The sequence below is a fragment of the Canis aureus genome, chromosome 18 (assembly GCF_053574225.1).
Source record: "Canis aureus isolate CA01 chromosome 18, VMU_Caureus_v.1.0, whole genome shotgun sequence".
In the NCBI taxonomy this organism is placed as follows: domain Eukaryota; kingdom Metazoa; phylum Chordata; class Mammalia; order Carnivora; family Canidae; genus Canis; species Canis aureus.
In genome coordinates this window covers 26,377,045-26,403,208 of record NC_135628.1, presented here as the reverse complement: position 1 = coordinate 26,403,208, position 26,164 = coordinate 26,377,045, and the positions used below count along the sequence as shown (strand labels likewise).

At 34.4% G+C, this 26,164-nt stretch overlaps 1 protein-coding gene and 1 long non-coding RNA gene across 28 annotated transcripts in view; one reads left to right on the top strand and one right to left on the bottom strand.

The window, feature by feature from the left end:
• The window catches only part of LOC144288774 (uncharacterized), a 229,162-nt gene extending 224,807 nt beyond the window's left edge, over positions 1–4,355 (bottom strand). For 9 of the 12 annotated variants that reach the window (XR_013356762.1, XR_013356754.1, XR_013356761.1 and 6 more), the window contains exon 1: positions 4,203–4,354. This is a non-coding gene — a long non-coding RNA (uncharacterized LOC144288774). Of the gene's footprint in view, positions 1–3,777; positions 3,933–4,202 lie in introns of those variants that run through there. The other 3 variants (XR_013356753.1, XR_013356768.1, XR_013356759.1) reach the window with 3 other exon arrangements.
• Positions 1–26,164, top strand: part of ABCB5 (ATP binding cassette subfamily B member 5) — a 154,631-nt gene that overhangs the window by 19,620 nt on the left and 108,847 nt on the right. For 14 of the 16 annotated variants that reach the window (XR_013356749.1, XR_013356751.1, XR_013356750.1 and 11 more), the window contains 6 exons: positions 8,944–9,123; positions 10,367–10,440; positions 13,921–13,975; positions 15,602–15,752; positions 20,388–20,442; positions 25,952–26,143. Coding sequence is in view for 12 of the 16 variants with exons in the window: in XM_077856583.1 (XP_077712709.1) it covers positions 10,388–10,440; positions 13,921–13,975; positions 15,602–15,752; positions 20,388–20,442; positions 25,952–26,143 (506 nt within the window). In the remaining 4 variants the exon portion in view is untranslated. Of the gene's footprint in view, positions 1–8,943; positions 9,124–10,364; positions 10,441–13,920; positions 13,976–15,570; positions 15,753–20,387; positions 20,443–25,951; positions 26,144–26,164 lie in introns of those variants that run through there. The other 2 variants (XM_077856577.1, XM_077856578.1) reach the window with 2 other exon arrangements.

Here is a 26,164-nt window from a genome sequence, read left to right as displayed (position 1 = left end):
AACTGGTAACAGCTTTGAAAACATACAGAAACTCCTTTCCTTGATGTTTTATGTTTTAATGTCATAATTTATCTCTTTTATATTGTATATCCAATAATTAATTATTATAGCTATAATTATTTTTACTACTTCTGACCTTAAACTTTACACTAGAGGTAAGTGATTAACACACCATCATATTACAGTATTGGCATATTCTGATTTTGACTATATGCTTATTTTATCAGTGTGTTTCATATTTTTAAGTTACTTTTATATATTTGCATTCTTTAATTTCAACTTTAAGAACTCCTGTCAGCATTTCTTTTTTTTTTTTTTAAGATTTATTTATTCATGATAGACACAGAGAGAGAGAGAGAGGCAGAGACACAGGCAGAGGGAGAAGCAGGCTCCATGCCGGGAGCCCAACACGGGACTCAATCCCGAGACTCCAGGATCACACCCTGGGCCAAAGGCAGGAGCTAAACTGCTGAGCCACCCACGGATCCCCTTATCAGCATTTCTTGAAAGGCACATCTAGTACTGAAAAATTCCCTAAGCTTTTGTTTGTCTGAGAAAGGCTAACTCTTCTTAATTTCTGAAGAACACTTTTGCCAGCTCAAGTATTCTTGGTTGGCAGATTATTTTTTCTTCCAGCACTTTGAATATATTATCCCACTATTCTGACCTGCAAGATTCTTGCTGAGAATCCACTGATAGCCCTATGGAGGTTACTTTGTATGTGAAGAATTTGAATTTCCTCACTTCATGAACTTGGAAGTCTAGATGTCTCCCTAGATGTGGGAAGTTCTCAGTCATTACTACTTTAAGTTAGCTTTCTTCCCTTTTCTCCCTCTTTTCTCCTTCTAAAGCTCCAATAATGTATATACTATTGTTTTTAGTATTCTGTTGTTCATATAAGCTTTCTTCCTTCTTTTTAATTTTTTTTTAATTGTTCTCCTCTAGCTGGTAATTTCAAATGACCTGTCTTCTAATTCATAGATTCTTTCCTCTGCTTCATCCAGTGGTCTATTGAAGCTTTCTTTTGCATTTTTTCATTATATTCACTGTATTCTGCAGAATTTCTATTCTTTTTTTATGATTTCTATCTCTGTTATACTTATCATTTTGTAAATGTATTGTTTTCACGATTTTATTGAATTGTCTACTTTCCAATAATTGCTTGCTGAGCTTTCTTAAAACAATTATTTTGAATTCTTTATCAGGCAAATTGCAGATCTCCATTTCTTTGGGAAATGGAAAATCATGTGTCCCTTTGGTGGTATAATGTTTCCTTGCTTTTTCATGCAGCTTAAAGTCTTACAATACTGTCTTTGCATTTAAAGAAACAATCACCTCCTCCTTTATACTGACTGGCTTAGGGATAAAAATACCTCGATGAGGAGTATTAGGGATTCTGAGGCATTTTCAGGCTTTTTATATGGATATACCTCACCCCACTTCTTGTTTCCTTGGAAAATCTTAAGATTATATGCCTTCTCTTGATCTTGCAAAGCCAAAGTGCTGATAGCTTGTTTGCTTGCTTTCCATAGAATGGTACTGTTTTGTGTGTTGTCTCCTAGTTCCACAGAGCAGGCAAGCTCTGTATGCATGTGTGTGCTCACTAACTATCTGCAGACGCTTCCACCGCCCCCAGTGGTTGGATGTGGGGAGAGTGAAGCAAGCAGAATTTTGGAGTGTCCATGGGCCAACTTGAGGCAAGAGGATCTTTAAGCAAGATGTTCCCAGCGGCTCATGAGCTGGCTTCCTCCCATGCAGTTAATAGGATCTGCATTCCTTTTATGTGTTCCATTCCAAACCCTGGCTGCTATCCTCCAAACCATTCCCTGCCCTACAGTCAAATAGCATGCCTCAATACTGTAGATGGGGTGAGAAAAAAATAGGTATCTTTAGCAGCTTCCCACCCAGCTTGGAAAGTGAAACTGTTTCTCTTACTTCTTCAGTCTATCCTGTCGTATAATTTTTTTGCTCTAACAGTATGCTGGAACTTTTCCACTGGACTTCTGGACCTCCACAAAGACACTCTTATCTATAAACAATTGTCTAAATTGATGAACTTTGGGAAGAAGATGGTAGAAAGCTCCTATTTCATCATTTTGATCCCTGCCTAACCCTGACTTTGCTTTCTTTTTTTGTAATAGTGATGTTACAATCACATCTTGTGTTAATTGATAAGGCTTGTTTCCCCAAAAGTGACAAAATGAAGCAAGTAGTTATGTAATTCAAAAAAAGGAGGACAAATATTGTTGAGATGTAGACACTTTTGCTGTTCAATAAGGATTGAATGGCTTACCCAAAATTACAGATGTAATGTGAATGGGAATCCAGAATTCGAGTCTAGGCAGTTTGACTCTAGAACTGTGCTTTGTAGTATGATAGCCTTTGGTCACATGTAACTATTTAAATTAAATTATATAAAAATAGAAATTCCATTCCCTCGCTAGCTTCATTGAAAGTACTCAATAGCTACATGTGTCTAATGGCATATTGGACAGTAAAGTGAATATTTCCATTATTACAGAAAGTTCTATTGGATGGTATCACTATAGAACCAAAATTCTTGGCCTCTATACTGTACCACTTCACCTGTGCTTTTATATACCATTGTCTGATTATTAAAACAAATTATTCTCAAAGTTTTAATTATTCCTTCAATGCAGATGACCATTACAAGCATATCTCTAGCTTGGCAATTTTCCTTATTATCAATGCCACATTTCTATCTGTATTCCAGATATGTTCACTTGGACACTCTGATACCATTCCAGATATATATATCTTTTAAGATTTTATTTATTTATTCATGAGAGACACAGAGAGAGAGAGAGAGGCAGAGACACAGGCAGAGGGAGAAGCAGGCTCCATGCAGGAAGCCCGACGTGGGACTCCATCCTGGGTCTCCAGGATCACACCCTTGGCTGAAGGCGGCGCTAAACGGCTGAGCCACCTGGGCTGCCCTCCAGACATATTTTTAAATTGAATACCACCTTTTTCTTAAAACCAGCTCCCTCTCCCTACTTCCCCCAAGTCCATTTTTGTTACTCTTTTATTTCCAGATAGTGAAGGTAGTCGCAAAACTTTTATTTTTTGTCCCTTCTTTCTTGTTCTCTGAATCTATATCTTATAATCCTTCCCTTAAAAATGTCTCTCAAGGTGCACTTGGGTGGCTTACTCGGATAAGTGTTTGACTCTTGGTTTGGTCTCAGGTCATGATCTCAGAGTTGTGAGATCAAGCCCCACATTGGGCTCTGCACTGAGCATGAAACCGGCTTAAAAGTCTCTCCCTCAGGGATCCCTGGGTGGTTCAGCGGTTTGGCACCTGCCTTTAGCCCAGGGCGCGATCCTGGAGTCCCAGGATCGAGTCCCGCATCGGGCTCCCGGCATGGAGCCTGCTTCTCCCTCTGCCTGTGTCTCTGCCTCTCTCTCACTTTCTGTGTCTATCTTAAATAAATAATAAATAAATAAATAAATAAATAAATAAATAAATAAATAAATCTTAAAGAAAAAGTCTCTCCCTCTCTCTTTGCCCCTCTCCCCCACTCACATGCTTTGTCTCTCTAAAATTTTAAAGAAAAAATATCTCTCAAATCTGACTTTTCTCCTGCTATGACGCTGGACTATAATGGGTATAGTTGAATCTTGTTTTCCCCATGTTCTTCCAGTCTACCCATGATATCAGGTTAATACCAAATACCAGAGGCTTATCACTCTAATTATCAGAAAATTACAATATTTGCCCTTAAAAATTGGTTGAATGCTTTCTACAATCTTATCTACCTTATCTGGTTCTCCATTTCTGCAGGAACTATTCATTCTAACCAGACTGGTCTCATTCCTCCATTGTGATATAATTCGCCGTTGCATTCCCAAAATTATGTTCTTGTTCCTCCTCCACACATCTTCACTTATTCAAATCTTAACCATCCTCTAAGGACTAACCTCAGGGACCCCTCATCTGTGGAATGAAACCATTTTAGGTCATAATGTTCTTTTCAGTTGCTAGAGTAGTCACACTATACTAGTCCTCACATAACTTCCTGTCTTGCTAAATTTATCGTATTGGGTTTATCTGTGTATTTATGCATCTGTGTAAGGGTATGTGTGTGTATGTGTGTGTGTGTGTGTGTGTGTGTGTGTGTGTGTGTGTGTATGGAAAGAGAATGAGAGAGAACAGAGATATTGATTTTAAGGAATTGGCTTACATGAGTATAGTAGATGCCAAGTCTGAAATCCTCAGGACGAGCTAGAAGAATGGAAATTCTGGCAAGAAGCTACTGTCTTGTGTCTGAAGGCACTCTGGAGCCAGAATTCTTTCCTCTTGAGACCTCAGCCTTTTCTCTTAAGGCTTTTCACTGATTGGATGAGGCTTACCTACGTTATGGAGAGTAATCTGCTTTACTCAGAATCTACTGATTTAAGTGTTAATTACATCTAAAAAATAATACCTTCACAACAACATTTAGATGGGTATTTAATCACTACTGGATGTCATTGACTAGCCAAAATGATAGGTAAAATTAACCATCACTTTGAGTGGATATATTTTTAGAGCTCTTATATGTAATTCCTAATTCTATAATCCAACTACACATGTGGATAGGAGAAGGGAAAAGCATTAGAGGAATGCAGTAAGTCAAAGTGTATTACAGGATATGAAAACAACTGGAACTTGTGAAGAGTATAAAACACTCCTCCCTTTCAGAAAGAATAGCTTTATGGAGAAAATGGAAACAAAAAATTTTGTGAAATTAGCCCATACATAACAATAATATTCCTACTACTAGTTTGTTCCTTTTGGAGCTTGTATAAAATTCAGATCTTATTTTATCTAATCAATCAGTCTTTCTATTGCTTTCTATCAATCAGTCTCTTTTAGCTATGCATCAGATTATTCTTACCCAACACGCTTACTTGTCACTCAGAAAATTTCTTCCCACAGTGATATTTTGTCATGACTTTCCATTTTGCCATATGAAATTAGTTTTTTTTTTTTTTTAAACAAGAGCCCTGGGGCACCTGGCTGCCACAGTCAGTTGAGCATCTGACTCTTGATCTCAGTTCAAGCCCCAAACTGGGCATGGTGTCTTCTACTTAAAAAAAAAAAAAAAAAAAAAGGCAAGAACACTTGTAAACCAAATATTTCTTTCTAATTTTCTATTTCTTTGTATCCTTTCTATTACATGCCATGATAACTTCTACATAGTTATTAATAACTAAGGATTGGCTGACAGGGTCTGCTTTGGCTAAATAAGATGTTCTGAGTTCTATTCCCACATTACCTACTGGTTTTTGGATATTATTACCTGATTATCTCACCAGTATCTCACACTTGACATGTTTCAAACTAATCTTTAACTTCCTTTTGAAACATTGTATAATATGGAGGAACAAAAGAGCAGCTGTCATGGCCAACTTCTCTCTTTCCATATAATGATGACCTCATCACTATCCTGTGATTTTCCTTCATCTTGTGTCTCTGCCTCAATGCACTTTTTATTTCTACCACATAAATCATACTCCCTCTGCCTGAGATACTCTTCTTAATTTCTGTATGGTAACATCTTGTAATTCACTTTCAGTGTTACCTTCTATAAGAGGTAGAAGAATTTCTCTGACTAGACAATTTAACTACCACATTACTCTTTATAATACTGTCCTATTTTAATTCTATGCCTAAAACTTAACATTATCTCCTTTTTTTTAGTGCACTCCATGAGATTCTGATACCAGAAGTCCTTTGTTCACACTTTAAAACCATGCTGTAGACAGTAGATAAGAACAATATATTGCCATTACACTGTATTTTGAACTTTATTTTTATATTCTTAGTTTTAACAACAACAACAAAAAACTTCCTCTAGAGAATTAGTGCCTTCTATTTGCCAAGACTTTGCATGAAATACTGTAGAATTGTGCTTCTCAAAATTTGATGTGCATACAAAACACTAAGAATCTCATTAAAAAGTAGATTCTATTCAGTAGTTTTAGAGCAGAACCCAAAATTCTGCATTTCTGGAATGGATTTTAAAAAGCATGATTCAGGGACGCCTGGGTGCTCAGCAGTTGAGCGTCTGCCTTCAGCCCAGAGCGTGATCCTGAGGTCCCGAGATCAAGTCCCACATCGGGCTCCTTGCATGGAGCCTGCTTCTCTCTCTGCCTGTGTCTCTGCCTCTCTCTCTCTCTCTCTCTCTGTCTCTCATGAATAAATAAATAAAATCTTTAAAATAAATAAGTAAAAATTGAAATAAAAAGCATGATTCAGTACAACCACTCTGGAAAACAATATGGAGGTTTCCCAAAATATTAAAAATAGAACTACCATATGATCCATCAATTACATTTCTGGGCATATATCTGAAAGAAACCAAATCACTGTTTTGGAGACATATCTGCACCCTCATATTCATTACAGTATTATTTACAATAGCCAAGACATGGAAACAACCTCCAAGGGTCCATCAACAGATGAATGAATAAAGAAAATGTGGCATGTACACAGACACACATACACACACATAATGGAATATTATTCCCATAAGAAAGGAGATCCTACCATTTGTGATGAGTCTTGAGATCACTATGATAGGTGAAATAAGTCAGAGAAAGACAAGTGTCATATGATCTCTCTTATATGTGGAATTTTTAAAAAATGCTTTTCTACAAACTAATAATGATCAGGAAAGGAAATTAAGGAAACTATCCCATTACAATAGCATCATGAGAAATAAAATACTTAGGAATAAATTTAGTCAAAGAGATGAAAGATATGTACACTGAACACTACAAAACATTGATGAAAGAAGACACAAGTGGAAAGGCATCCTATGTTCATGGACTAGAAGACTTAATATTATTAAGATGACAGTATTACAGAAAATGATCTACAGATTCCATGCAATCCTTATCAAAATCCCAATATTTTTTTCATAAATAGGAAAACCCACCCTAACATTCCTATGAAGTTTAAATAGCAAATAACAAAACAATCTTGAAAAAGATAGCAAATAGCAAAAGTAAAAAATAGCAAAATAATAGCAAAGACAATCTTGAAAATAGTAAAAACAATCTTGAAAAAGAAGAACAAATTTGGAACATTCACACTTTCAGTTTCAAAACATTACAAAGCTATAGTAATCAAAACAGTTAATACTAGCATAAAGACATATAGGTCAATTGAATAGAATAGAGAGCCCAGAAATTAAACCCTCACATATATGATAAAATGATATTCAACAAGGATGTCAAGACCACTCATCGGGGAAAAGACAGTGTTTCCAACAAACGAAACTGGCAAAAAGAACAAAAATATAGTGTTTTCAAAATAAAACTGGTGCTGGCAAAACTGACTACATATAAAAGAATGAAGTCAGACCCTTCATTTTACATCATATGGAAATATTAATTCAAATGGATTAAAGATCTAAATGTAAGTGCTAAAACTATCAAGCTTTTAGAAGAAAACATGGGGGAAAACTTTATGACATTGGACTTGACAATCATTTCTTACTATGACACCAAAATCCCTAGCAACAACAACAAAAAAATAGATTAATTTGACTTCACTAAAATAAAAAACTTCAGGCATCAAAGGATACAATCACAAGACTAAAAAAGACCACCCACAGAAGAGAGTATTTGCATATCCTATATCTGATAAAGATTTAATATCCAGAATACATAAAGAACTACAACTTCACTATTTCACTTGACATATTATTAATGGTCAACTGACTTAAATAGACATTTCTGCAAAGAAGACATAAAAATGGACAATGAATACATTAAAAAATGCTCAATTTCAGTAGTCATTAGGAAAATACAAATCAAAACCATGATGAGAGCCTCTTCATACCTATCAGGATTACTATTATCAATAAACCAGAAAATAAAAGTATTGGTAAGGATATGGAAAAATTGGAACTCTTGTACATTGCTGATGGGAATGTAAAATGGTATAGCCACTATCACAAACAATATGGTAGTTACTGGAAAAGGTAAACATAGAATTGCTCTATGATCCACAATTTCCACTCAGTTCCAAAAGAATTGAAAGAAGTACTCTGATACTTGTATACCAATGTTCATAGTAGTACTATTCACAGTCACCAAGATGTAGAAACAGTCCAAATTGTCCACCAACAGATGAATGGATAAACAAAATGTGGTATATATAAATGATAAAATATTATTAGCCTGAAAAAGGAATGAAACTTTGATACATGCAGTATCATGGATGAACCTTGAAAACATGCTGAGTGAAAAGAAGCCTGGCACAAAAGGACAAATATTGTACCATTATACTTATCTAAGATACCTAGAATAGACCAGTTCATAGAGACGGAAGTAGAATGGTAGTCACTAGGGATGGGGAGAGGAAGGAATGGGAAGCTATTGTTTAATGGGTACAGAGTTTCAATTTGGCGTAATGAAAAAGTTTTATACTGGCGCTGCTTACACTAAGTTGTGTATGCACTTAATGGCACTGAATGGTAACTTAAACATGGTTAAAATGTTAAATTTTATTTTTTGTATATTCTGCCACAATTAAAAAAAAATAATTCTGCACGTCTAGTAAAGTCCCAGCTGTTGCTGATTCTGCCTGTCTTGGGACCACACTGAGTAGCAAGGCTGTAGTACAGAGAAAAAGAGTGGGGGTGGGGGGATTTGTGAGTTTCTCAGGAGAAGCGACCATAATCTTTCTATTTTTATAAACTAGCAGCTGATACTAATACAAGCTCAATACTTTTTCAGAGAACTTATGAAGTAATAGATAAATATAATCAATTAGGGTAACTAAGAATTGTAATACAAGACAGAATGTGTCAGTGAACATTATATACATATGAGAGAAGCCCAAAAGAAAATCAGAGACACTACAGGTCTTAAAAGTGCATGTTTTTGGTTCAGTAAGGTTTTTTTGTTCACTTTGTTTCCCATGTGCAGTATGGCATGAAGAACAGAGTGTGCTTTACCTGGAAATTCACCACTGTTGTTATCTGATGTTACAGCATGGTCAGAAATTAAGCTTGGTAAACCACAGCATGAAAGTACAGTTAGTTATTTGTTGAGGAGAGAAACCACACATTATTTTGGTGTAAATGAGCATATCATTCAGTGACTGAGGTAAGCCATAATTGTTTTGATTTCTTTTGTTGAATTTCTGAGTTTCATTTATATAATTGTTAATTTCTTTCTATCTTAATACTTTCCTTACACATATGTCAAATAACTAGAGATAATGTAAAGTTAGTATGGCAATTGTAGAGTTTTTTTTTTAACTAAACATATGACCATTGATTTCTGAAATAAAAATAATATGCCAGTGTATTTGTATCATGCTTTATTTCTCAGCCACTAAAAACTAACCCATTGAGACTAGTTCCTTCATGGAGAAGCTTACTCTTTAAAAATGTACTGTTTTTTTCTGGATGCTTGGGTAGTATTTCATTAATCAGTAATTCTACTCTAGAGTTCAAACCCATATTATTTATAATCATCTCAATATAGGTAATAGGTTATATTGCCTAACAAGTGAGATTGACTCAATATCTTTACATTTGCAATGATATAAACATTTATATACACAAATGCAATCTTACAACAGACTAAAATTCTAAAGTGTCATCCAAAGGGAGAATACATTATTCTTAATATAATTTTAATGATGAATGAGGTTTTTTAAAGGTTTTGTTTATCTATTTATGAGAGAAGAGAAAGGCAGAGACATAGGCAAAGGGAGAAGCAGGCTCCCTGCAAGGAGAGCCCAATGTGGGACTCGATCCCGGATCCCAAGATCATGCCCTGAGCCAAAGGCAGATGTTCAACAGCTGAGCCACCCAGGCGTCCCTAATTTTAATGATGAGTGAGTTTCAAAATATTCTAATTTTTTGACAACTATTTATACATGATAGAAGCTCTAGTTTGCTTATATTTGATGAATTAGAAAGCCCTACTCCCTCACACCACTGGCTACAGAAATTGTTGCATCAACTGTTTATAGAAAAAACTAAGCATGACATAGTTTAAAAGTTTCATTAATTACAATCAAATCAGTGGCAAAATAGGAATAAAATCCAGTGTCCTGAATAAAGATGCATCATCTGTAGAATCTGGTTTTCCTTTTATTTCATTTCTAGAATTTTTATTAGCTCCAAATCTAAGCCCAGAATGAAGCAACAAAATCATAAAATCAATAATATCTTAAAAAATGAGCTTCCTAACCAGAAACTTCAGTTAAAGTGCAGAGTGGTGAGGCAGGGTGAAACTCAGTAGCACACTTTTTCTAAAGGAATATAAAGAATGCTTTATTTATATCAACTACATGATGACATTTTACACAGTCATGATATATTTCTTAATATTTCAGAAGAATTGAATTGTAAATAAGATGGCAAATTCTGAAAGAGCTGAAGAGATGCAAGAAAATTATCAGAGAAATAGGTAAGCTTTGCCTAAGTTCCACAAAAAATGTCCTGCAACTTCAAATGTACTTTATCCTTTTCAATACTATAGCAAAAATGTTTAATTTTTTTTCTAAAAATAGCAGTGCTATTTGCTTTTTTCTGGACCTCAACTTAATCAATGTTACAGTTGGCTTAACTGGGACTTTAGGAAGTGTAAATAACTATGAGATTTATTGATTTAGTACTTTTATTTCATCAGTTCTCTCTTTTGAATTTATGTTACCAGTGTAAGAAAAAAAATACCTCAATATTTTCAATTCAATTCTCTATGGAACCTTCATCCCATGTGGCACAGTTAATGAAAGAAAGTACTGGATTCAGATTATTTTTTCACTACATGGATGTCTGTGTGTGCATGTTATAAAAATTTCCTATACCTATAATTCACTAACTTATAGATTTAAAATTGAAATGGCTTAAAGTCTATTTTAGTTTCACTTTTACCATAATAATTGTGTTACATTCAGATAGTCTGTAAAATTCAAGAGGACCCCTTTTGGTAGCCTGTTTCATTAATATAGGGCTGCAAATAGCCAGAAAGGGAGCTCCCACTATATCTTCCATGTACACTTCTCCACTCTCAACTCTGATAGGAAAGAGTCTTTCGAAAGACTACCTGAACCCTCCTTCAGAGCTTTTTCATGAAGGTCAATGGGAGACAAAAATGTTTCCCTGAAACAAAATTTATCAAAAGATTACTGAGTCTTACTCTTTAAAGTCAGTGTTTAGGGGATACATGACTGGCACAGCAGGAGGAGTATGTGTTTCTTGATCTCAGGGGTTGTGAGTTCAAGTGCCCATCAGGTAGAGATTACATAAATAATAAAATTTAAAAATCTTAAAATCAGCATCTGGAATAATGGAAGGGCTTCACATTCTTAGAGCACTTGTTGTCATCTATGAAACATCTCAGAGCAGATTGGCCCAGTACTTAATTATTAACCTCAGAGGGAATAAAATTAAGTGACTTGTCATTTATCAAAGCTGATAGAACAATATGTTATAAAGCTGGAAGAGAAGACTCAGAAGTTCATCCTTCTGTGTGTCTTTTTTAGAAAACGTAATCTGATGCCCTTCAGTCTTCCACTCTTGTTTAAGGATCTTTTGTGTGTGTGCTGTTGGTTGAGAATGCACACTGGTGCAGGCACTGTGGAAAAGAGTATGGAGGCTCCTTAAAAAGTTAAAAATAGAGCTACCCTATGGCCCAGCAATTGCACTACTAGGTATTCATACAAAGTATACGAAAGTGCTGATTCAAAGAGGCATGTGCACCCCTGTATTTATAGCAGTAATATCCAGAATAGCCAAACTATGGAAACAGCTCAGATGTCCATAGGTGGTATACTTAGACAATGGAATATTACTCAGCCATCAAAAAGAATGAAATCCTGCCATTTGCAACAACATGGATGGAACTAGAGGGTATTATGCCAAATGAAATAAGACTGTCAGAGAACAATAAAATACCATATGATTTTACTCATATGTGGAATTTAAGAAACAACATAGATGAACATAGGGGAAGGGAAGGAAAAATAAAATAAGACAAAAAAGAGGGAGGCAAACCATAGAGACTTAACTATAGGGAAGACACAGGGTTGCTGGAGGAGGGGTGGGGTGGGGTACCTGGGTGATGAGCATTAAGGAGGGCATGTGATATAATGACTGCTGAATGTTATATACAACTGATGAATCACTAAATTCTTCCCCTGAAGCTAATGATACACTATATGTTAACTAAATTGAATTTAAATTAAAAAATTTTTAATGTACACCATAGGATATAGAGGTAACAAAATACAAAATAAAAAGGTAAAGAATCTATGTGTATGTGTATTTCATTGACAAATTTCCCTGAAACCAATGAATACAATTTACAGTTTTCATCTGGACTTTCTTTGTTTTAAGATTTATTTATTTATTCATGAGAAACACAGAGAGAGAGAGGCAGAGACATAGGCAGAGGGAGAAGCAGCCTCCCCACAGGGAGCCCGATGTGGGACTGGATCCTGGATCCCGGGATCACGCACTGAGCCAAAGGCAGATGCTCAACCGCTGAACCACCCAGGCATCCCTCATCTGGACTTTCTTGAAATATGAGCCAGTTGCTCTTGTGCAGTTTGTTGCAAAAGCTTAAAAACTCTTATCCAGGGGCACCTGGGTGGCTCAGTTGGTTGAGTGTCTGCCTTCAGTTCAGGTCATGATCTCAGGGTCCTGGGATCAAGCAGCCCCGCATCAGACTCACTACTCAGCAAGGAGTCTGCTTCTCCCCCTTCCTCTGCCCCTCCCCCTGCTCATTCTCTCTCTCTCTCTCTCTCTCTGTCTCTCTCTCAAATAAATAAATAAAATCTTAAAAAAAAAAACACTCTAATCCACCACCTTATACCCATTAAGATAGATGCTATTAAAATAAAATAGAAAATACCAACTGTTGACGAGGATGTAGAGAAACCATGTGCATGGTTGATAGGAATGTGAAATGATGCTATGGAAAACAATATGATGGTTTCTCAAAAAAATAAAAATGGAATTATCATGTGATCCAGCAATTCTAATCTTGGTTATATACCCAAAATAATTGAAAGCAGGGACTTGAAAATATATTTGTACTCCTGTATTCATAGCAGCATTATTCACAGTAGCCAAAAACTGGCAGCACTCTGAAGTGTTCATTGACTGATGAATGGTTGGATAAATAAACAAAATGCAGTACATACATACAATGGAATAATAATCAGCTTTAAAAAGGAGAAAACTTCTGACATGCCCTGCAACATAGCCAAACATTGAAGATACTATGCTAAGTGAAATAAACCCAACAGAAAAGAACAAAATACTATATGGTTCCACTTACAAGAACAAAATACTATATGGTTCCACCTAAAGTAGTCAGATTCACAGAAATAGAAAATAGAAGGATAGTTGCCAGAAGATGGAGGCAAGAGAGAAAAGGGATTTTTTTTAAGATTTATTTATTGATAGAGACAGAGACACAGGCAGAGGGAGAAGCAGGCACCATACGTGGGACTCGATCCCCGTCTCCAGAATCACGCCCTTGGCTGCAGGCGGTGCTAAACCGCTGCGCCACCAGGGCTGCCCTCATTAAATGTGTTTTGAAAGTTTCAGTGTTGATACAAATTTGCTATCAAGAGTCAAATTTGAGGGGGATCCCTGGGTGACTCGACGGTTTAGCACCTGCCTTTGGCCCAGGGCACGATCCTGGTAGTCCCGGGATCGAGTCCCACGTCGGGCTCCCGGCATGGAGCCTGCTTGTCCTTCCTCCGGTGTTTCTGACCCTCTCTCTCTCTATGTCTATCATAAATAAATAAATCTTAAAAAAAAAAAAAAAAGAAAAGAAAAAGAGTGAAATTTGATACTTCAGAACAATTTCAATTGGAAAATTTTGCAAATTATATTCACATTGTAAACCTTTCCATCTGGAAATTTTGTTTTCCAGAAAACCACAAGAACTACCCAAAGTAAGAAAACAAGCTGTTGGACCTATTGAAATAGTAAGTGAAATCACCTAGCAAGTATGTATATCTGAAAATTTTAGGGAACTATCTGTAGTGCATAAAATGATTGATTACATCTGTTGGAGGGTAAAAGAGAATTTAAAAAATAATTAATCAAAATATTGTCTCCAATAGGAAAAAAAATATAATTAACCCAATATTTCCATAATAGGGATAAGAAAATAAACACAATATTTATACAATATACAATATTGCAAAATTGATCCCAATTTTTCAAAACAAAAAACAAAAAAAATGAATGTGTATATGTGCAATGCATAAATGTTACAGAGGCTATTTCTGAGTGGTGGGGAATTAAATTGTGAGTGATTTTTGCTACTTTATGTTTATGTTTCAGTATTTTCTAATGAAAAGGCATGGTTATAAGTTGCTTGTTATGTTTAAACTATGAATTCTTTTGAAATAAAAAATAATTATCTAAATATTTTGTCAAACTTATACATAAAAAAGTATATGAGCACATTTCTTTAGGATTATGTTCAAGGAAGATTTTCAGGAATATGTTCCCAAAACAACTCCTCTACCTACTCTAATCTCTGTGTCATTCTGGCTGTCAGTGTCATTACTAATTCACATAAAACAGTACCTACTTTTTCAGAAGTCAAATTCTAAAACCCTGGGATGTTGCAGAATATGATAAACTTTATCAAGAAAATAACACACTATTCTGGAGGAAGGTGGAGGAGCAGATACCCTCATATCATCTGAAGTACCACCATAATACTGTAGCAGTTACTCCATAAATATTTATAGATATTTATTATCTATCATATGAATAAATGAAAAAATGTTCAATTTTTTCAGCCACCACTCATAAAATATGTAAAAGTTCTTCTTGCTATTATATAAATCTAATTTCATTTTAATATCATTAAATTTTATCTTGACTTCTCAGTAAGATAAATAATCCATATTTTCAAGTTTTGTTCATGGTTTTTTTTTGAAATAGCATTGTTGGAATCTTGCATAAAATAGAATACAAAGTATTCAATATTTGGCTTTCAGTTATTTCTTTCTTATTCTAAATAGCATTGTAAATTACTATACATCCTTATTTAAAGAATAGATGTTGTCCTAAATAGAAAAAAATCCAAGGAATTTAAAATAAGAATGAAAAATATAATTTATTACACTTGATGAACTAATTTTTACTGCATGGTTACTGTTCACTGCACTTAGTTGTATCATTGCTATGATGTTGATAAGCCTAAGGAATTGAGAGTTCGAAGTTCACCTGTCTATAAACCAAGATACTGTCTTGCAGTGTTTCAACATATATTACCTTAATTCAGAATCAACCAAATGGAAGGAAGTTTCTGACTCCTACCCACATCTGGTCTGACCTGTATGATAGTTATTATTACAGATGTATAATTTACACTTATTTTGCTGCTTTATATTTTCAACACTTCTTCAAAATACATTGTAAATCCTTAAGCTCAGAGATTTTTTTTACTTTGTTTACAAATACTTTTCCATGATTTTATACATTTATTTAGTCTTTTAATTTATAAAATAGCATTTACTTGATGGCAAAAACTATAGGTTCATTTTGTTTTTGTTTTTTATAGCTATAATGCTACTATGTTTTGTTTTCCTAAGTTCCGCTTTGCAAATGGACTGGACATCACACTAATGATCCTGGGATTACTGGCATCACTAGTAAATGGAGCCTGTCTTCCTGTAATGTCACTGATTTTAGGAAAAGTGAGTGATAACCTTATTAGTGGATGTCTAGTCAAAACCAATACAAGTGAGTACAACATGTATTTTCCTGTATTTCTGGGGACCCAAAAGCTTCAAATAAAATATCTCATAATACAGATTTTTGTATTGTCAAACAGTATCTACAAAATATGTATGTAAGTCATTTATTCTTTTATATTACCAGGGACTAAAGAACCAAAATTTGTATTAACACGTGTCAAAGAAACAGAATCAATAAGATGTGAATGTATGTGTATATATATATATATATATATAGAGAGAGAGAGAGAGAGAGAGAGAGAGACAGAGAGAAGGAAATTTATTTTAAGGAATTGATTCATGCCATTGTGGAAGCTGACATGTTCAAAAATCAGTAAGCTGGAGACCCAGGAGCTAACCACTCATGGTATATAAAAATCATCTGAGACTTAGTGTACCTCAACTTTTCTCTCTAGGAAATTAAAAAATTTTCTATCAGAAGTGGTGATCATACACCATGATTTAACCAAAGGCTTGGGCTATTCCAGGGCACTTATCTATAATACACCCTTTAAAAAGGAGAAATCAAAAATGACAAAATCTCTCTGCTGCTTAGGGTTTCATTAATAGCATATAGACATGCATGGCATTGTAGAACACAATGCAGCAAGGAAGCCAAAATGAACTTGCAGAAAATGATGGTATTAGAGACAAAAACCCTGAATAAAGATAGGAGGGAAATCTAACAATCATGTGTGGGGAAGAAAGGGGGGGGGTTGTAGTTCCCATAACTGTAGATGTCCTTCATGTATCATTACCTTTGTATTAACCTATTTCAGGGTCATATCCTTGAAGTAACATTCTTTAGATGTAAGTCCAGCAATTCTATGCACAGACATGCTGAGTATCTATAGTCTTTTTTTAATCTGATAGATATTATAAATATTAGTAATTCCCTGATTCTGTCGTTTTCCCCAAAATTACAAAGTAGAAAGCATCCTTATAGCTATTTATTTTAGCTGAGTGTGTCATTAAAGTGTGTCATTAAAACCTGTACTATCTTCATATGGTCCACTCTCACCAGTTATTCAACATAGTACTGGAAGTCCTAGCCTCAGCAATCAGACAAAAAAAATAAAAATAAAATCAAACTTTAGTCTTCACAGACTACATGATACTCTTTGTAGAAAACCTGAAAGACTCCACCAAAAAATTTCTAGAACTCATAAGGAATTCAGGAAAGTCACAGGATATAAAATCAATGCACAGAAATCTGTTGCATTTCTATACACTAACAATGAAGTAGCAGAAAAAAGAAATTATGGAATCAATCCAATTTACAATTGTACCAAAAACCATAAGATATTAGGAATAAACCTAACCAAAGAGGTAAAAGATCTAAACTCTGAAAACTATAGAACACTTATGAAAGAAATTGAGGAAGACACAAAGAATTGGAAAAATATTCCATTCTCATGGATTGGAATAACAAATATTATTAAAATGTCTATGCTACCCAAATTTATCCACACATTCAATTCAATCTCTATCGAAATACCACCAGCATTTTTCACAGAGCTGGAACAAACAATCCTAAAACTTGCATGGAACTAGAAAAGACCTCAAATAGCCAAAGTAATGTTAAAAAGAAAACCAAAGCTGGAGGCATCACAATTCCAGACTTTAAGCTCTATTACAAAACTGTAATCATCAAGGCAGTATGGTACCGGCACAGAAACAGACACATTGATCAATGGAACACAATGGAGAACCCAGAAATGGACCCTCAACTCTATGATTAACTAGTCTTCAACAAAGCAGGAAAGAATACCCAATGGAAGAAAGATAGATAGTCTCTTCAACAATGGTGTTGCGAAAATTGGACAGCCACATGCAGAAGAATGAAACTGGACCACTTTCTAATACCATACACAAAAATAAACTCAAAATAGATGAAAGACCTAAATGTGAGACAGGAGTCCATCAAAATCCTAGAGGAGAATACAGGCAGCAACCTCTTTGACTTTGGCCACAGCAACTTCTTGCTAGACACATCTTCAGAGGCAATGGAAACAAAAGCAAAAATGAACTTTTGGGACTTCATCACAATAAAAAGCTTTTGTATGGCAAAGGAAACAATCAACAAAACTAAACGGCAACCTACAGAATGGACAAAGATACTCATAAATGACATATCAGATAAGGGGCTAGTATCCAAAATCTGTAAAGAACTTACCAAACTTAACACCCCCCCCCCAAAAAAAAGAAAATGCAGTCAGGATATAGGCAGAAGACATGAACAGACATTTCTCCAAAGAAATGTTGGACATACAAATGGCCAACAGATACATGAAAAGATCCTCAATATCACTCAGCATCAGGGAAATACAAATCAAAACCGCAGTGAGATACCAACACACACTAGTCAGAATGGCTAAAATGAACAACTCAGGAAATATCAGATGTTGGTGAGGATGGGGAGAAAAGCGGAACACTCTTAAAACTACTGGTGGGAATGCAAACTAGTGCAGGCACTGTGAAAAAGAGTATGGAGGTTCCTCAAAATGTTAAAAATAGAGCTATCCTATGGCCCAGCAATTGCACTACTAGGTATTCATACAAAGGATACAAAAGTGCTGATTCGAAGGGGTGCATGTACTCCAGTGTTTATAGCAATAATGTCCACAATAGCCAACGGAAAGAGTCCAAATGTCTAGCAACAGATGAATGGATAAAGAAGAGGTGGTATAAATGGAATATTACCCAGCCATCAGAAAGGATGAATACCTACCACTTACATTGACATGGATGGAACTGGAGGGTATTATGTTGAGTGGAGTAAGACAATTATCATATGGTATCACTCAAATGTGGAATAGAAGTAATAGTGAAAGGGACAATAAGGGAAGGAGGGAAATGAGTGGAGAAAAATTAGAGAGGAAGACAAACGATGAGAGACTCCTAACTCTGGGAAATAAACAAAGAGCTGCAGAAGGGGAGGTGGGTGGGGGATGGGGCAACTGGGTGATGGGCATTAAGGAGGGCATGTGATGAAATGAGCATGAGCTCTGGATGTTATACTGTATGTTGGCAAATTAAATTTAAATTAAATTAAATTAAGTCACCTGGGTAGTTCAGTGATGGATTGTCTGCCTTCAACTCAAGGGGTGATCCCAGGGTCCTGAGATCAAATTCCACATCAGGCTATCTGCAGGGAGCCTGCTTCTCCCTCTGCCTGTGCCTCTGCCTCTCTCTCTCTCTCTCTCTCTCTCTCTCTCTCTTTCTGTGTCTCTCATGAATAAATAAATAAAATCTTTAAAAAAATAAAAAAATTTAAAAAATAAATAAATGTATTTATATTATTGGTATATCATGACATATTAAAAAAGAGAAGTGAGGTCATGAAACAATATACCTTCAACTTAACATTGATTGTCTGGAGGAATGTAGAGGAGGATTATTTGCTCCTACACATATTATCTCTATTAATATAATCGCCAAAATAATAATATGCCATTTTTATGTAATTTAGGTACCGTTTTTAGAAACAATGTATATTTTATTTATTAGCTCAGTTAATCTCATCAAAACTTTCCACTACAGTTTAGACTTCTGGTAATTCTAATATATGGAATAAACTGCTTTAAATTTTTTCCCTACCATAATTCTATAAATGAAATAACGGGAAAATTATTTTTTGCATATAAGTAAAGATTGTAGACATTATCATATGTGATGTCATTGTGGTTATGTAAAAGAATAGACAAGGTGTCTGGAATGGTTTTCAAATATTTATTATGAAAGTTTTGAAGTACCTGGGGAGCTCAGTCAGTTAAGCACCCAACTCTTGATTTTAGTTCAGGTGGTGATCTCAGAGTTGTGAGATCCAGCCCCATGTCAGGCTCCGCCCTGAGCACAGAGTCTGCTTGAGATTCTCTCTGCCCCTCCCCATGCTTGTACTCATGATCTCTATCTAAAATAAATAAATTAAAAATCTAGGATAAAAAAGTTATTATAGAGGTTTAAGAAAGAAAATTATGATAGTGGATATTGGCCTGTGTTTTGTGCTGTTTGTGAAATCATGACCATATTATTCATGTGTGATATATTTTCTACTAGAGGATACATAGAAAAGTTTACATATACATATATATAAAACTTTATATATATATATATATATATAAACCTTATAACCCAAAGGTGATTTAAATACTGTTTTATTGTGTTGCTATCCTTATTATACCCAACATATTTCAATGAGCTTCACTTAAATTTTTGCTATGACTATTACTTCTAGAACTTTCACATATGTTCTTGCTTTTCTTGGACTTTCTAAATTATTCCCTGGGGTATCTCAAACTGGATTCTAAATGCATAATCTCAGCAGGAAAAGTGAGTTCTATTACTATTACTTATACAACTGTTATCTGAAATCAGAGATGTCCTAAAGAATTTTTTCCAGGTAGGAGCTACATGGTTAATATTTCATTATAATTTTTCACATTGCATGAGTTCTTTTTGCAACCAGAGATAATAGTTTAAATTTTAAGTTTAAAGAATAGAAAGTTAAAATGATTATAAATCTAAGATTATTAGTCTATTTTCTTGAGAATGCATTATTTTTGGTTTGGAGGGCTATGTATGAAACAGTATAGCCAATTATAAATTAATTGCCCTCATAATTTAAAATACTGTTTTACAGCAAATTACCAGAATTGTACTCAGTTTCAAGAGAAGCTGAATGAAGATATTATTATGTAAGTCCAACTAAAATGTTGATATTATGTTTATTATGTGCTACTTAAAAGGAAAAAACTGAGGTTTGATCATTAATATTACATGTAAGTAATTAAACAAACATGTCCTTTTCTTTCATTAGATACAGAAAATATAACTATCACATAATTTTTTCTTTGATATGTAAGTTCATGTGCTTTATTTGACAGAATTGTCGTCAATAGAAAATTTATTTTTGTATTTTCATTTTTAGACTAATTTTGCCTCCTAGAATCGAAGGTACATATCCTAAAGGCTAAAGGACTTATTTTTCCTTTTTTTTCAAATTATATTCCTTACAAACCTTATAGAAAAATGTTACTTGTATAAGCTTTAAAAACTAGAAAGTCATGTGCAACAAATAATAAAAATAATAAAATAATTTGATAAACAGAAACAGTAAAGTTTTATTGACTAATTTTGAAGACTAATTATTCAGACTATTATGGTAATGTATTAAAACTAAAAATTGTAAAATCCGAAGTAAATAATTTATAAGGACATTCAGTTTGTGTAGTTTATGTATTAAATACTATCGCTCCCTTTGTCATGTGTTGAGTTTGTTAGGCGCTGCTTTATTAAATATATTCACTGCAATCAGTAGTGTCTCACTAAAATTATGAGAGTTTTTGCTACAGACCTAAGTGATCCCTCATTTTTCTCCCAAAAATGAAGCGGGCATTTGCACAACCCAAGAGGCATCTATCATATTGCAGTGAAACTCTCTGGGCCATAATTCTTGATCTGCACTGTCTAGTATGTTAGTCACAGCTACATATGGCTATCTAAATTTGAATTAATTAAAATTAAATAAAATCTAAGTATTTAGTTTCTCATTCTCAGTCACATTTTAAGTGTTCAGTAGCCACATTTGGCTGATGCCATCTTGTATATCACAGATAAGGAACATTTTCTTCGTCACAAAAAGTTCTATTGTACGCTGCTATTCTATGCAATGTGAATAGCGCCCCCTCTAGTTGTATTTTGCTGCAACCTCAACTTTGGGAAACAGATCTGGGTTTTAGCAACTTTTTTTGTTGTTGTTTGTTTGTTTTAGCAACTTTTACATAAAATTCCTTTATATTGGTTCTTTTGAAAATTCCTGATTGAAATCCAATGCATTGCCTTCTACTAAATTCTGTTCCTACAGTGTTAAACCGAGGTTCTGAAGTATAATCATAAAATTTGAATTTATTACAAAGAAGTTTGGAACTTTTAAAAATAAGAGCATCCTTTTAAAGAACAGATAATAATAAACGAGAATAAAATGAAAAGATATGTCTGTGTACAATTATTAAAAGGTTACAAAATTTACAAAAAAAATTCTTAACATTTATACTATAGTATTTGTTATGTTATTGTTGCTTAAACTGGTGTTCTATTTTAGAGTGTTTGGGATACATGACAAAAAAAGGTTACATTGTCAAACTGGTTTTGAAAATGCTATATATAATAGCCACCTTTTGGATACACAGGACAGATAAGTGTAGTAAAACTCCTTTTACAACAAGTTATTAAAACCTATTTGATATCAGAAAGGGAGACAGAATGTAAAGACTGCTAACTCTGGGAAACAAACTAGGGGTGGTAGAAGGGGAGGAGGGCGGGGGGTGGGAGTGAATGGGTGACGGGCACTGGGGGTTATTCTGTATGTTAGTAAATTGAACACCAATAAAAATAAATAAAAAAAAACTATTTGACTATAAAACCAATTTTTTTCCCCAAACACCTGGTAACATCCTGTGGAACTAATGTTTTGATGAACATATTTCTGGGAATCATTGCTTTGTATCTTCTTTCTTGATGAGGACAAGGTAATATAATCAGGAACCAAAGAATTTTATTCCACCTATGCTATTTTCAAAAGTTTTTGTGTGTACATATGTTTTTATTTCTCTTGGGTAGATATCTAGGAGTAGAAGTGCTGGGTCATATGATAAGTTATGTTTGTCCTTTTAAGAAACTGCCACACTGTTTTCCAAAGTGGCTATACCATTTTGCTTTTTTACCAGCAGTGTATGAGGGTTCTAGTTTCTCCACATTCTTGTCAACATTTAATTATTATGTCTTTTTTATTGTTGTCATGGTAGTAGGTGTGAAGTGGTATCATATTGTGTCTTTAACTTGCATTTCTCCAGTGACTAATAATGAGCACTTTTTAAATTACTTTTTAGACATTCATATATTTTTTGGTTAAATAATTTGTTCAAATATTCTGCCTATTTTTTAATTATGCCATTTGTCTCACTGAATTATGAAAATTCTATTTTATAAATTCTAGATACAAATTCTTTGTTATATGTGTGATTGGCAAATACTTTCTTCTAGTCTGGAGCTAGTCTTTTCATTTTATTAAAGGTTTCTTTTGAAGCACAAAACTTTTAAGTTTCTGTTCTCTCAGTTTTGTTGCATTTATTGATATACCTATTCTTATGCTAGTATCATACTATCTTGATTAGTGCAGTTTTAGAAAATAAACAAACAAATAAATAAATAAAATCAGGAAATATAAGTTCCCCAACTTTGTTCTTTTTAAAAATTACCTTGGTTCTTCAGAGTTCTGTTCATATCTGTGTACATTTTAGGATCATCTTTCCAATTTCTGCCAAAAAGCCTACTGGAATTTTTGACAGGGATTGCACTGAACCTATATATCAATTTGAGGATATTTTCATCTTAACAACATTGAGTCTTCCATCCATGAACATGGATTACCTCTCTGTTTATTTAGATCTTCTTTAATTTCACCCAACAGTGTTTTGTAGTTCCCAGTGTACAGATCGTGCATTTCTTCTTTTGATTTGCTTTTATAATCCATTCTCTTGCAATATTATAAACATTTTCCCTAAAACATTAAAAAAAATTCAGTAAGATTACTTTTATTAAACCTATAGTGTTTCATGCTGTCCTTATATAGTCTCACTTACTAGAAAGTAGTCAATTCTCGTTAGTTGCAATAGTCTTATTTTATTAAAGTTGTTATGAATACTGAATTAGCAAATGTTAAACCATGATTAGTAGGGTAAATGCAAAGTTAAGTTCCTGTGAGCCTCTGGTCACATTTTCATCACTCAAAACATAACCTCATTTTATGTATATTTATATTTAAAGACAACTTATTTAATATATATTGTTGATTCATCAACATTGAATTCATAGTCAATAGCACTATAACTCATGCCCACATGACACCTATCTAACACATATATTTTCTCCATAGGACACATCACAGCTCTCTTACACTTAAGGATACTAGACAGACAGCACTTAAGCATGGTGCTTAAGAGTCATTTTAAATAGTGAAATCATCAAAAATAAGACAAAAATACAAAAATTAGAAAAATGTGGCACCAGGGCGCGATCCTGGAGACCTGGGATCGAATCCCATATCGGGCTCCCGGTGCATGGAGCCTGCTTCTCCCTCTGCCTGTGTCTCTGCCTCTCTCTCTTTCTCTCTGTGTGACTATCATAAATAAATAAAAAAAAAATTAAAAAAAAAAAAGAAAAATGTGGCACTACATAGACTAAAAATGATACTTGTTTACAATGTGAGAGCTGAAGCAAGAAAGCAGAATGTTGCCTTGTTTAACCTCAGCTGTGAACATCTTTGCTGGGCAACTCAGATTTTTTACACTCTGTGCATGTCCATGAGTAACAATGAAGACATCTGAGTATTGATTTGGGAGTTAAAAATAAGCTTTAGTGAGCAAGCAGATTTGCCAACACAGAATCTGGGAATAATGTAGAACAATTGTATGTTCCTCTGTGTTTTCCTTGATACTTCACTTTCCTGGCTTTCCACTTACCATGATGGCCACTCCTCAGCTTTCTTTGCAGACTCTTTCTCTTCATCCCAGACTCTACCTTAGCTCATTCCTTGGACCTCTGTCTTTTTTATCTGCACTTAATTCTCTTTCTCTCTCTCTCTATCTCTCTCGGAAGTCTAAGTCAATCCTTTATTTTAATTACCTGTAAGCTGATGACTTTTCAATTTTGCATCTCTAGCCTAGACTGCTCCAACAATTTCAGGCTCTCATTATCAGTTTCTTACTTGATCTCCACTTTGATGTTTAATAGGCATCTCAGTGTTAAAGTATCTAAATCAAAACACTTGATATCTCCTACAAATCTATTTCCATTCCCAGTTGCCTATGGCTGTACATGACACACCATTCACCCAGTTGCTCAAATCGAAACCTAAGGAGTTATCCTTAATTTCTCCTCTTCCTGCATTCCTCACATCCTGTACATTGGCAATTCCAGTTTGTTGTATTTCCAAAATATAACTAGAATCTGCCCATTTCTTTGTACATCAGCTGACACCATCTTCATCTAAGTCCCTATCCTTCTCACACTGACCAGTACAATAGCCTCCTAACTAAACTGCCTACTTCCATTGCTTTCACTTCCATTCATTCTCCATAGAGGAGCCAGAGTGATCTTTTTAGAAGTTGAACTGGTAAGGTCATCCTGAGCTTAGATTCTCCAATTGTCTACATTTTTTCTTAAAATAAAACCTGTGCAATGCACTGTGGCTGCCCTACAATATTTGCTAAATTCTCTGACCTAATCATTTCATACCACTTTGGAGTTTTTGTTCTGGAACATGCTGACTTTTTCCTGCCTCAGACCTTATTTTTCTCTCTCCCTAGAATATACTTTTCTTGCTTTTTTTATGTCTGGCTCCATTTTGCCTTTTGGACCCCAGATTTAATATCACTTCCTCAAAAACATTTTTCTTAACCACTCTATCTGCACTAGCTCTCCCAACCCACCTCTACCTACTGGTTATTCTGTGACTTATCACCCTGCTTACTTGCCTCATAGAACAACTTGAAATTCTTTTTCTATGTGTATTGTCTGTCTCCTCCCACCAGAATGTAAACTCTTCATGAATAGGACCTTATCTTTTTCATGATTTTATCTCTAAAACCCCACACATAGTGAGTATCAAGTATACATTTTTTAAATGATTCAATTTATCTGGTCTCCTACTAGATTGTTTTCAGCTTTTCTTTATTATTGTTAACTACCCTGACCATCCAACTAGGTTAATCCTTTTACATATTTCTTTAGGGGAAATTCCTTAAGTTGAATTTTCTATTTAATAATATATATACCTAAGTATTTTGTACAGTGCTTTTGACTATTATCATTTCTTTATCCACCTGCTCTATGTACAGCTATCTTAATTACTTCAGTATAACTTTTCAAATGAAAGTATTAAAAATTATTTAAAGAAGATATAAATAGCAAATGTTTTAAAATTGTAATTTCTACTAGTAATGTAAGAGAGACAAATTCTAGACTAGGGAAAACTAGATTTTTATGTTCGATGTACTTTACTTCTCAAAGAGGTTTATTTTTAGTTATTTTATAGGTTCTAGCACAAATTCTCTCCATCAAATACTATGATAGATTTCATTTTTTGATAACAAAGGGAAAAATTGCACTTGAGTCTCACTAACATTTCCAATAATCTTTTTACAGGTTGACTCTGTATTATATTGGAATAGGAGTTACTGCCTTGGTTTTTGGCTACATCCAGATTTCCTCTTGGGTTATGACAGCAGCACGACAGACCGAAAGAATTCGAAAACAGTTTTTCCATTCAGTTTTGGCACAGGACATCAGCTGGTTTGATAGTTGTGACATTGGTGAACTTAACACTCGCATGACTGAGTAAGAGGATGGATATGTAGT